The sequence below is a fragment of the Protopterus annectens genome, chromosome 11.part0, assembly GCF_019279795.1.
Source record: "Protopterus annectens isolate FY-2018-M chromosome 11.part0, PAN1.0, whole genome shotgun sequence".
Taxonomy (NCBI): domain Eukaryota; kingdom Metazoa; phylum Chordata; order Ceratodontiformes; family Protopteridae; genus Protopterus; species Protopterus annectens.
The window spans coordinates 853,439,705-853,452,425 of record NC_056745.1 but is presented as its reverse complement, the minus strand read 5'-3'; the positions used below and the strand labels follow the sequence as shown (position 1 = coordinate 853,452,425).

The following is a 12,721-nucleotide window of genomic DNA, read 5'->3' as shown; positions in this document are numbered from 1 at the left end:
ATATATGTACAACAGTTTCTGGAATGAGAACAATTTGAAATATACATGAGATGTAAAAAGGTAAGCCTTTTTAGAACTGGAATGATACATACAATAAGATTATTGTTGCTTGTGTACTAAGAACAAACAGGGTTATTTTTTGTATTCATTTGAAAGCCAAGTATAAAGTTGGATATAGGCTAATAGACCCACTACATTGGAAGGCTTTTGAAAACATTATACAAAATAGTAGTGAGGAAGCAGAACCAATCTGGGACTGTCAATTACAGATAATTAAAATGATAATTTTTAAATCCATATGCATATTAGTTGCAAGGTAGCACAGCCAAATGGGAAGCTTCAATTACAGCCAATTAAAAATATGAAAAACAGTCACAACAATTGCCTCAATTTTGTAGAAATTAAGATAAAAGAACAATACCTTAGCCAGTATTACTATAAGTTTTTCTTGATCTAATAAAGTCTAGAAGATGAAAGTGTTAATTAAAATAAAGATTTTTAAATGAATACTGACTCAAGGTATCTTATTTTGAAGGTTTTAAAGAATTTAATACAAAAACATTGGAACTTCCACATAGAACATAAGGTTCACTCTCCTTCCTGAACCACAACCTGCTGTCAGGCTACTCCCTTTAGTGTTTGTACTTATTTATGAAGAGGTTCAGCTGTGCCTGAAAACACCTCTCAATGACAGAACTGAAGCAAAAGTAACTATTCATGCTATTCATGTTTTTCTTTATTTATTTGCTTCACTTTATGACCACAATAATCACTATTGTTTGAGTGGTTAATCAACCCACAAACAAGCACAATGGTTTGTATACAAAATGACTACAAATCAGTCTGACATGCAGAATCTGTACGAGTGGCCTAAAGCAAGTAAGTAATACTGGTAATGAATGCTAATGCTTTATAAATTAAACATCCAGGTTATGTTTGATATATTTGCAGCTACAGTTTGAGATGGGACTTCAGGAAATCAGAACAAGGTTTTTGTCTCTTCATTTTAATTCCCTAAATGGTGACTGTGCTGCATGTATAATAAAGAGCTGTTCAAAAAGAGTTTGATCATGTATGGATTTCCCAGCACTGAAATGTGTCATATAGACTCAATTAGCACAAATTCTACATCAAAAAATGCAAGAGTGGGAAAAAACTTTTATCTAAATCAGAAATGTTGGAGCATTGGTTCCCAGCTTCATGATGCAGTTAAACAATGTTTGGCTTATTTTCACAGATCCTAATATTTCAGACACTTACAATTATTACAAAGTGACTTTCACATTCTGACAATAAATAACTAATTAAATAAAAAAAATTGTAATACAGTACCAGGATGGAAAGCACTGTCTTGCAGTAAGAACCCAGTTTTCTTTTATTAAGGAACCTCCACAGAAATGTTTATCCCTGTGCAAAAAAATATTTATTGTAAACATTAGTATGATTCAAGAACATTTCATTAAATCAACAGATGTATCATTATATGGTGTTATATACAACCTTTTTTTTTATATGCAATGCAATAATATTTCACCAAATTGGTTTTATGACAAAGTATGCAACATAATTTGGCAACCAGTCCATATGTTTACATTTATATGCGTGAAATGTGTCATATCTAATGTTCTAATTAATACCTAATAAACAATCATATGGCACGCATATTCAGCTTGGCTGTCAGCCAGATGACATAAAGCAAGAAAAAAGACACAACATGAAAACCTTAACTGGAACATTTTAATTCCGCATTGCAATTAACTTGTGTACACCTTGTGTATACACACATGTATACATTTATGCTGACTGCAAAAGATCGACAAACTGAATGTTGACATGTTACCACACATGTGGCAAGAAAGAACCTTGGTGCATGCAACAAATAATATCACCCCAACAGTCCTTGCTAATTATATATTTATATATACTAACTCCAAGATTGCACAGTCCTTGGGGAAAGGAAATATTCCCCTACACAGAGATTGTCGATCTCGCACAACTGTTGACCAAGTGGTGCCATTCTAGTTTTGACATGATGCCTGGCACACACACACATGCATACATATATATATATATATATATATATATATATATATATATATATATATATATGCATACACACACCTTTTGGAATGGAAAACTATTACTATAACTCCCCTTACCAATGCCAAACCCAAGAAAACCTGATGATTCCCTGCATGTTTCAGTTATACCATTCATTTCCATAATCCTACAATAATCTACTTTTTAAGCAAATGATTAAATTATTTATTCATTTGTTCATGTATGTATTTCTTTCTTTCTGGTTTGTTTGTTAATTGGGATGCTCCAATGAGAACATGTCAATCAACTGATACCCATTTATGTGAGTGGCAATCAAGCAAAGAAATTTGGGTGATTCTACTTTTACCAACAATGGAATTTTCTTTTTTCTCCACTGTTGAGTGACCTTAGCGTATGTATATATAAGTTCTGGGGGAGTGTGATTTTCCCAGCACACAGGGGGTGCAGGGGGGCTTTCCCCCTGCAAAAACACTTTTCATTGGTTTAGCCTGCTCATAGGTAATCCTCAGAGCATGCACAAAACATGATGGCGTTTACCATCAGTGGGCAGTGTAGTGGTGCAACGGTTAACGTTGTCACCTCACAGCAAGAGGTTCTCCAGTTTAATTTTCAGCTGGGGTGCCTTCTGTGCAGAGTTTGCATGTTCTCCCTGTGTTCACATGGGTTTCCTCCTGGTACTCCGTTTTCTCTCACAATCCAAAGACGTGTCTGTAATGTGATCCCTGGGCCTCCGCTGAAAATAGACTCTGTCTTAGTCAGACTTTCTCAGTCAACAAATGTTAAAAAAATAAATAAAATACATTTTCCTGGCTGCTTTCTATACAAGATCACACTGCCATTACCCTGCTGTGAGGCAGTCTCAGAATTGATATATATATATATATATATATATATAATCAGCATATTATTTTTATATTTTGTAGTTTTTATCACTTTAGAATCAACCTAAAATGAACACTGTTTTTGGTTTCATTGTTTTCCCAGTTCTGTACTTGATAATATAATCATATGTATATATGTACTCCACTAATACTCTCTGTAAGGCTAAGAACACTGCATCAATGGACCCAGACAATATCCCAGGTTGCCTTCTAAATAACACGAAACATGACCTATCAGGGCCTCTAGAATTTCTATTTAACTGCAGCCTCCAGACAGGTTTCGTGCCTCATAAATGGAGAAAGGCAACAGTCATCCCTCTGCACAAAGGCGGGCCATCTGCAGACCCTGGAAAATGCAAACCCATAAGTCTCACTAGTTTTATATGTAAAGCAATAGAAAGAATTATCATGGAGATGATCAAAAGAGATATACTAAGCCTGCAGACACTGGAACCAACCCAATTAGGCTTTGTCAAGGGCAGATCATGCCTATTCAACCTGGTGGACTTTGAGAATGTCACCAGAGCAAAGGATGAGGGAAAATTTGTTCACACTGCCTACCTTGACCTGGCCAAGGCATTTATTTGACACAATACCCCACTCAGGCATTGTTGACAAACTCAGGAAGTTAAGCACAAAGCAGTATGTCACCCAGTGGATAGCCAAATGGCTCACAGACAGGACCCAGGAAGTTAGAATTGGCGAGTCCACCTCTACAAAGAGGTCAGTCTCAAGTGAAGTGCCTCAGGGATCAGTCCTAGGACTGCTCTCTTTTTATTTCCGGTTTCCAATCCAATTGTCCAAGTTGCACTTGAACAGGTTCCCCATCCATGTGAAGCAGAGTTCTTCCCTAATATAATTCAAGTTGCGCTTGAATTAGATTAGGGAGGAACTCTGCTTCACATAGATGGGGAACCTGTTCCATAGACAGGATAGTCTCTGAGATACACACCCATCTCTCCAGCAGGTCCTATTTATATCACAGGCAAGGTTTAAGTCTTTAGAATGGGTAATTCTGGTACTGTTTGTTTTGTGGATATGCAGGAGGTCCATCAGAGTGGGGTCTGACAATGCCCCATATGCCAGACATAGATCTCCCCTCAAAAGCCTATAGGAGACAGAATACAGGGATAGGGTCTTGAGGTGGTCTGCATAGGACATATTACTTATGCCCTGTATTCTTTTAGTGAGGAACCTCTGTGGACATTCCAGTTGTTGGATATGCCTGGTTAGGTGCATACCAAAGGGGGCATTGTACTCCACGATAGGTCTGATGAATGCAGAATACAGTGGAACAATGACTTCCTTGGACTTAGATGCCATACCTTTGTTTATAAGTTACATACCATAGAATGATTTCCTCACCACTGTAGAAATGTGATGTTCAAATGCTAGATTGCTAACTATGTGTGTCCCTAAATCCCTGACTACTGGGTCAACTCTATGGGGTGTGTTGTCAATATGATAGTTACCAGGGATGGATGACTTTCCAAAGGATACTATTATGCATTTGTTGTAAATTAGTTTTAGTCCATGACTCTGACACCAGTTGTTTGTCTGTGTCAGCCCCTCCTGGAGAACATTTGTGTCATTGTGAGATTCAATGACAGCTCCTAGTTTGCAATCATCTGCAAATTTAGCCAGAGACCACTGGCATTGGCCTTAACGTCTGAGAAGTAAATGCCAAAAAGGATTGGCCCAAGGACTGATCCCTGAGGGACGTCACTTGTAACTGGCCTCTTTTTAGAGGTGGACTCCCCAATTCTAAATTCCTGGGTCCTGTCTGTGAGCCAGTTGGCTATCCACTGGGTGACATACGGGTTTGTACCTAACCTCTTGAGTTTGTCAACAATGCCTGAGTAGAGTATTGTATCAAATGCCTTGGCCACGCCAAGGTAGGCAGTGTGAGCAATTTTGTCCTCATCCATTGTTTTGGTGACCTTCTCAAAGAAATCCACCAGGTTGAGTAGGCATGATCTGCCCTTGACAAAACCAAACTGGGTTGAGTCCAGTGTCTGGAGGTTTACTATATCTCTGCTGATCATCTCCATGATAATTCTTTCCATGGATTTACATATAACACTAGTGAGACTTACGGATCTGTAGTTTCCAGGATTTGTAGATGGCCCACCTTTGTGCAGAGGGATGACTGTTGCCTTTCTCCATTCATGAGGCATGAAGCCTGTTTGGAGGCTACAGTTAAATAGAAATTCCAGAGGCCCAGATAGGTCATGTTTCATGCTATTTAGAAGGCATCCTGGGTTAATGTCTGGGCCCATTGATGCAGTGTTCTTGGTCTTAGAGATAGACCATTAATGACCTGTTCCCTAGTGATAGTAGGGGGAGTTATATTTGATGATATTATTTCCTGAGGAAAGGTTGAGGGGGAGAGAGAGGAGTAAAGTTGGAACTGAATTTATCAGCCAGGAGGTTTGCTATATCTTCTGGCTCAGTATAGGTGGCTCCATTTTCCATGAACTCTGCACGCATATGTGTATTACCTTTGAGGTTGTGGATATAGCTAAAGAATGCTTTGTGGTTGTCCTTGGCCTGGGTTGCCAAACTTACCTCAAATTTGGCTTTGGTAGACTTTATTTGTCCTCTGAGTTGTTTGTTTAGTTTAATGACAGTGCTTTTATCCAGCTGGGTGCGCACCTCCTAATTTTTGCCATGATTCTCTTCCTCCTGTTATACAGCCGATTGATTTTGTGATTCCACCTAGCTGGCTTGTTTTTTTGAGTTAGTTATGTACTTCTTCCTGGAGGGTACAGCTACCTCTATGCAACTATCAACATGCTGGCACAGGGTTTCTGTGAACAGTTCTGCATAGGCAGAAGTGTTCTCAGGGTTTATAGGGGCTTGAAATTTTGCCAGGTTCTCACTTAATAGTTTCTCAATATTCCCGGTTTAGCTTTTTGTTTTGAAAATAAAGAATACATTTGTCTTTGATATTCATTTTGGCTAAGTATTCTCTAAAAAAGATGATGAGAAACAGTATCAAAGGATATCAGTAGGTCATGAAAAAGAGAGTTATCATGAGGACTTTGATTCCTATGGGAGATGATCTTTCTTAGGTCAGTTAATAGGGCTGTTGCTGTACTTTACCCCCTATGAAATCCATGTTGAGTTGAGGATACTAAATAGGTAATTGTCAAGTAATCTGCTAATTGCTTATGTATGCATTTCTAAAGAATTTGATAGAGGGGAAATGCAATGGCAATAAGTCAGTAGTTGGGTAGGTCTGCTGATGGGGTCTATATTAGAACGTCAGAAGTTTAATGGTTCGAATCACTAAAGGTTGACCTTTACTGATCGAACCATTAAAATTTCAAATGTTCACAAAAAAAAAAAAAAAAGAAAGAAAATCTAAAGGGTGTAGGCAGGGCGGCAAGTGCCCCTGCACCCCCCACAACCCCCCGCTACTTAAATATACCAACTCCGAGACTACACTACATTGAAGTAAATGGAAATCTCCCCTTACAGAGATTTCTGTTTACCCATTCGACGTTCTGCACTTTCGCTATTCTCATGTCTACAATGTCGGATTCAACATTGTCGGCTTTCGAGAATATAATAGGTAACCTTGCTGACGTACCATCTTTGTGTAGCGATATTATGCAGGACTGCTTCAATACCTTTAGAATATGGGGATCTTGTAGGGGTCTATTAAGGGGTCTATTAGCATTGCTACAGGATATGGAAAAGCTTTTGCAGCTAAATGTAGATATTGTGAAGGAATTTTATTAATTGCTGAGGAAGTTGTCTTTAATTTCTTTAACAGTTTTTACACTACACTGTTACATCTAGATTCCAGAATAAAAGTACCATAAACGTGCTTTCATTGCAATTTACTATATTTGTAGTGGGTAGTATAAAGTATGGATTCGTATAACAGGCAATATTGTCAGTGGTTGGTTTTACCTGGAGCTGGACTTCATTGGGTTTTATTCCTGGTTTAAAATGAAACATCATAGCTTGCTATTAATGTTTGTGATTTCTAGCATGTGTGAGATGAAACTTAGTGAAGTACTTGGATTTTTTTTTCAGTTTGTAACTTTTTTACATTATAATTTAATATCCTAAATGTCTGCAGGTTGTTTTTTTTGTTAGTTTAGCTTTTCAGAAATTGTGGGCCTTATCTCTGTTTGTCATCCATTTCTTTGTGGCTGATATTAAGCAGGTTGCAATTCTACTTTTAACACTTTTTCTTTCTTTCTTTCTTTCTTTCTTTCTTTCTTTCTTTCTTTCTTTCTTTCTTTCTTTCTTTCTGCTGAGTTTTGTTTTGTTTCAAAGAGGTGCTAGTGCATTCAAAGTGTTCTAAAAAGATGTCCACAACATTGCCAAGGAGAAGATATTTAAGTGGATTCCAGGTACATTGCTGTAGATGATTACGGAATGTTTCTGCATCAAATAATTGTTTTTAGAGTTGTCTCAAGTAAATGCTGTAAGTCTATGAATTTTTGTCTCCTTCAATATTATAAAGTTATTATGGTGGTCATAGAAGAAATGGACAGTAGGATACTGTTGTGAACATTGTTTGGGTTAATAGTCAAGAGTCAGCCAGTGTTATAGTCTGCCTTTACTTGTTGGAAAGTCTATTAGTTGTGTAAGGCCAAATAATTGTATTGGTGAGGATTTTTGGGGTATTTGGTAAGTGCCTGGTTACATCGGAATATGTGCCTTCGGGTATGATTATGTTATGCTTCAGGTTTCCTATAACTCTTGGGAGTATACAAAAAGGATAGAAGTACTATTTGTATCTGTTTTGGGGAGAGTTTGCATTTTTACAAGATGAATGAATTTTTCCTTGTTGGTTGATAAAGCTGTTTTTAAATATTTTAGTATTTTCAAACACTGGAGTAAAAACTGGATATGTAGTAAGTTGTAGATGATTAGCATCAAAGGTTATAAGTCCTCCATCATTTTTCTCAGTTCTCTCGTGACAATGTTATACCTTGGTTGCATGATGTCCTCATCTATTATATATAGTTTGAGTCATGTTTCTGTAGCACAAAGAATATGTAATGTATAGTACCACACCTGGCTGTTTAGGTCCAATATTTCCTTACTTAAGTTTCTGATATTAATGCGTTTGCTTTGAAAATCATGTTTGTGGATTGTGATTTTTAAGAAGTGTCTGTATAATGTATAAGTTTTGGGATACAGGTCCAGGATCTGAGTATATGTGACCACACAATAGTAGGTTAAGTAGAAGAAGAATACAACATTTTTTAATGTCTAATGTTAACTTTTCTGATGGTATATGCCCCTTTTGTGATATATTTGTCTAGACAATTGTACTTATATGGTGGGTGGTTAAGGTTAGCAAAATTAGCTACAGATATAGTTATAGCTAAGGTTGTATTGGTGTGGTAAATTTTATTTTGTACATCATAAAAGTTGCTTGTCAAAGGATTATGATAAGTAGTTAAGATGGATAAAAAAGTTTAACTGTGAAAGACATTTGTAAGAGTAACACAATGAAATAATACATCAGATGAAAATATATGACAGTCTTTTTAATTAGGATAATGGGAATGATCTGAAGAGAGTGGAGTGTTTATGCGAATGACATCTAGTAATGAATGATGTTGTGCAAGTGGATTATGTCTGATACCTTTGTTTATCAGTTGTGTTAAAATTACGAGTGAAAATTAGGTGGAATCTGTGTTGACCTAGCAAGTCAACATTTATGTAACCCAAAACTTTTGCTTATTCCGTGAAACGAAGTTTAGATTGGAAAAACAGTTTACAAGGGAACAACGGCAGTACATATGTTTGGCTCCGAAGTATGCAACAAAGTCAAGAAGGTTTAAGATTTTTGCTTGGAGGTATTTGCATAGGTATTTTTATACCCTAAGCAGCCTTCAAAGAATTTTTCCATGGGTAGATAGCAAATGTTAGAAGTGTGATCGGTAAGAAAGAGATAACTGGGAACATATTTTGGGACTTATGAGTTGACAGATTTTAAAAATTTCCTACAGAATGCTCTTTCAGAATTATTGGGTGAGCAAATGGCTGTAATTAAGGAAATTAATCTGTTGAGCTGGGACACAAGACTTGAATTCCCTAGACATTGTAAGCCTTATTAAGTTTAATTTTGCTGGCTGCCAAAAAGCAATTACTAGAAAATAGAAATGAAAATCTAAACCAGGTGTATTTAAAGTATTCAGTATTGTAAAAGAGATAAAAAAAAACTAGAAGAGGGAACTTTAGAAAAGGGAAGCAACAAGTTATATATAAATAAATGGAATTTGTAAAACAATACATAGGCAAGAACTGAACAATGTATGTAATGCTTGACTGACAATTAGTTGTTATAAAGAAAGAAAACATAAGTAATGCATAATGTGGGTAAATGTAAAAATTATTACTATGATTTGTTTTCTATTAATGTTAGTGTGCCTATGTCTTAAGTGATACTTTCATAAAACTGTTTAAACATAAAAAAATAATATATTGCATTGTAGTAACTGTGGAGTCGGGATGCAAATATTTGTTAGAAATAATTTGGTGTGTGCTCCAAGAGTAATCCGAAGTAAAAACCATCTGAGACCTGTATTTAAATTAGCACTGACTATGACAATATGCTTAGAGTTTAGGCTCACATCTTTAGAAATCATTACCACTGCATAACCATCAGGATGTAAACCAGGTCTGTTATCTGATAAAGTGTCACAGTGCTATGGGAAAGTGATGGGGATAATAAAGCCATTTGTAAACCATAACTGAATGCTCTTTGTGGTATTGCCTAGTCTAGACATTAAACTGGACCCACTTATTAGTAAGACTGCATGAATTTAAATATGATATAAAAAGTCCTTTAAAGCGAATGATACCCACTAGGGCAATACTGAAAGGTTCACAATTAATTTATTTTCCCCAAGCCTGAAGAATAGTCATTAAATGACCACAGAAATAGATTTAGTATATTTTAAGCATGCAAAATGCAATGATTTGATAGTAGTAGTGAAACAGTGTGATTATAGTTGGCTTTGCAAGTGGGAGAATACAGATTTGTGTGATGTATGATTGTCCCGCTGGAACAGTAGAGATATAAGGTAATATGTTCACAGGTTCATAGGTAAGTACTAGGCAACCAACCTATAGACCATTACAAGCCTAGCAAAAAAAAAAATTCAAAGGTTCCAGCCTCAAGGAAGGCAAGACAATATAGACCATGGGCTATGTAAGGTTCCTCATTGAACCTTGATGGTGGCAAAGGAGTCACTCTGAAATGTGGCAGAAGTTTATTATAGAGGTGAGGTGGTGAGGAATACTTCGGAATATAAATCTTGTATGCCAACATTTCTTATTTATTTGTTGACTAAGCTTTAGTTCCTGTTGACACCTGTTGGATGTTTGTTTTTCCTGTTGTATGCTGATAATAAACTTTCTAATTGATGTGTGTTAGGACAGAGTAGGTAATGGGGTTAAAAATATATGGAGTTTCATGTTTTATATAAAGTAGAGACTAAGGCTCAGCATACTGAGACACAAACAAAAGCCTTTAATTAAGAATGGAGTAATATTTAGTGTATCTAAAACATAGGGGCATAGGACAGAGCAGGATGTGTGAAGGAGGGACTATGTATACAATTAATTATGGAATGATGAGACAGTGTGCAAAAATTAAAATTTACATTAATAAAATTTTGTGAGGGATGATATCTTGCAACAATAACAAAAGAAAGGCAAGTGCCAAAAATGATGTACTAAAGAGTGACCAAGAAATGTGTTGATAGTAATATGGACGTGCTACTTCAGTATAAATGCATGGTTACTTGGGGGCATGGCCAGGGATGGGGATGGGAGGGAAGTGGGGTGGAATGGGCCACCAATCAGTGGAGTGCGAGCACATGCACACTGCTGCAGACCAGGACAAAGCAGCAAGAACAGCAGGACAGTAATGAAAGCATGACCCGTTTTCCTCAATAAATAAAAAAAAATATTAAACACTAACACAATCAAGAAGCAAAAGGAAATGACACAAGGTGTTTTACACTATAACAGAAGCAGGTGTTTACAAGATGTTTTGAACTACAAGAGTAGCAGGTCTAAATATCCAAATGTTAAATGTTGCATGCTAAAATAACCTATTTTAGAAATAAATAGTTTGCATAATCTGAAATCCCAGAACCATCTAGAATCATTCTAATATTATAAGACAAGGAGTATCATAAAAGTAATGTTATTCATTAAACCTCTTATACCAAGTACTCTTAGGCATGTGTGCTTATAAATGCTCAAAAAACTATTTTTACAGTGCAGAATGCCTCTTTCACTGGGTTCCATGCCAGATGATCAAACGTTATTTCACTAAAAAGCAAGATGACAGAAAACAAAGCAAATTAGTTACTTTTTGAACTAGCCTTTTTTTTCTGTAGTAGGGCAAGTCTTCTATGTTCTTGATGCAAAAGCTTTACTGTTTGCACACTGGACTTAATGCAGTCAGCTCTGAAGTCTTTCTACCTACGGAGAGTAGCAACTTCTGACTTAAGTAGTTCCTTTTGATGAATACACATTTCAGCCAAGTACAGTTATTCCAATACATTGCGCTGCTCAACTGGTAGGATACCTTTCCATGTGTTCCTTTCTTCTACTTCATCGCAATAATCATTTTTGTACTCTTTTGTGTTCAGTTCTGCATCAAGATTGCCACTGAAGACAGTCAGTGTCTTCTTTAGAAAAAAATCCATCAAATGATAGCCATAGTGCTAACTGGGTATAGACCTTCTCTTTTTAAATTGGGTAATTATTTTAATTCAGCATCCTTTTTTTTATAGCTTAATCCTTTTCTCTCTAGTAGCACATTTCCTTGTCTCGGGGAAAATGCTATTATGATCTCTTCCCCCAAACAGGGAAGTACTCCTCAGTACCTGGCTATGACCACATTTTTCATTAGTTGCTCATGTTTTAACTAACTGATGTACTACTGTCATGCATCTCAAAGGAACATACATCTGGAAATGAGCTACTAAGTGATGTATGGCAAGGGTTCATACTTATCCACAGTACCGCAAGTGCATCATTCTCCGTGACCATCTTTATGGATCACGGAAACTTGAGTGTGACCTTGAAAAATGATCTTACAATAACTGATTCTTGGTCCCACTCCTTTTACTTGTGTAGTTATCCACAGATGGCCTTCATCCAGTGTCCATTGCTGGTCTGTCACCTGTTCTGTGAATTTATCATTTTGTGTTCTAGTAAACTGTGTTGTGAAAAACTATGCCACTTACCTGCAGAGTCAGTTAGTGCTCTGTGGTAAGTCCAGTATACTTTCCGATCCTTATAGGGCCAGTCAGCATGGCTCACACTGAATTGCATGTTGCTAAGTATGTTGATGATTTGACAACTACCAGATGTTATCTTTCTGCATCCACTGTTTGCATTCAAACAGTAAGTGCTTTTCTCAGGTGAACACGGGCTTCAAAGGAAGCATCCACTGTTTGCATTCAAACAGTAAGTGCTTTTCTCAGGTGAACACGGGCTTCAAAGGAAGCTGTTTATGTGCAATGTCAACAACATATAAGACATATTTCTCAGCACTCATCAGATCACATTCTTTTCATTCTAAGTGGAAAATGGCATCCATTTGAATAGAAAAAATAAAACCTTCGGACAAGTAATAAAGAAAAATAAAACCTTCTGACAATTTAGTTACCAAGTGTTACAGATAGTACTTATTTTTCCTTCTGCCACTGTAGGACTAGAGCTTAAATAAGAGATCAAAGAAAAAGAGGTAACATCTTTATTACTGAGTATGGCTTCTTTAT

At 36.6% G+C, this 12,721-nt stretch overlaps 1 protein-coding gene across 2 annotated transcripts in view; it reads right to left on the bottom strand.

Moving 5' to 3' along the window:
* The window catches only part of HGF (hepatocyte growth factor), a 1,211,563-nt gene that overhangs the window by 133,076 nt on the left and 1,065,766 nt on the right, over positions 1–12,721 (bottom strand). For both annotated transcript variants that reach the window (XM_044088269.1, XM_044088268.1), the window contains exon 14: positions 1,333–1,407. In XM_044088269.1, coding sequence (XP_043944204.1) covers positions 1,333–1,407 — 75 coding nt within the window. The remainder of the gene's footprint in view (positions 1–1,332; positions 1,408–12,721) is intronic.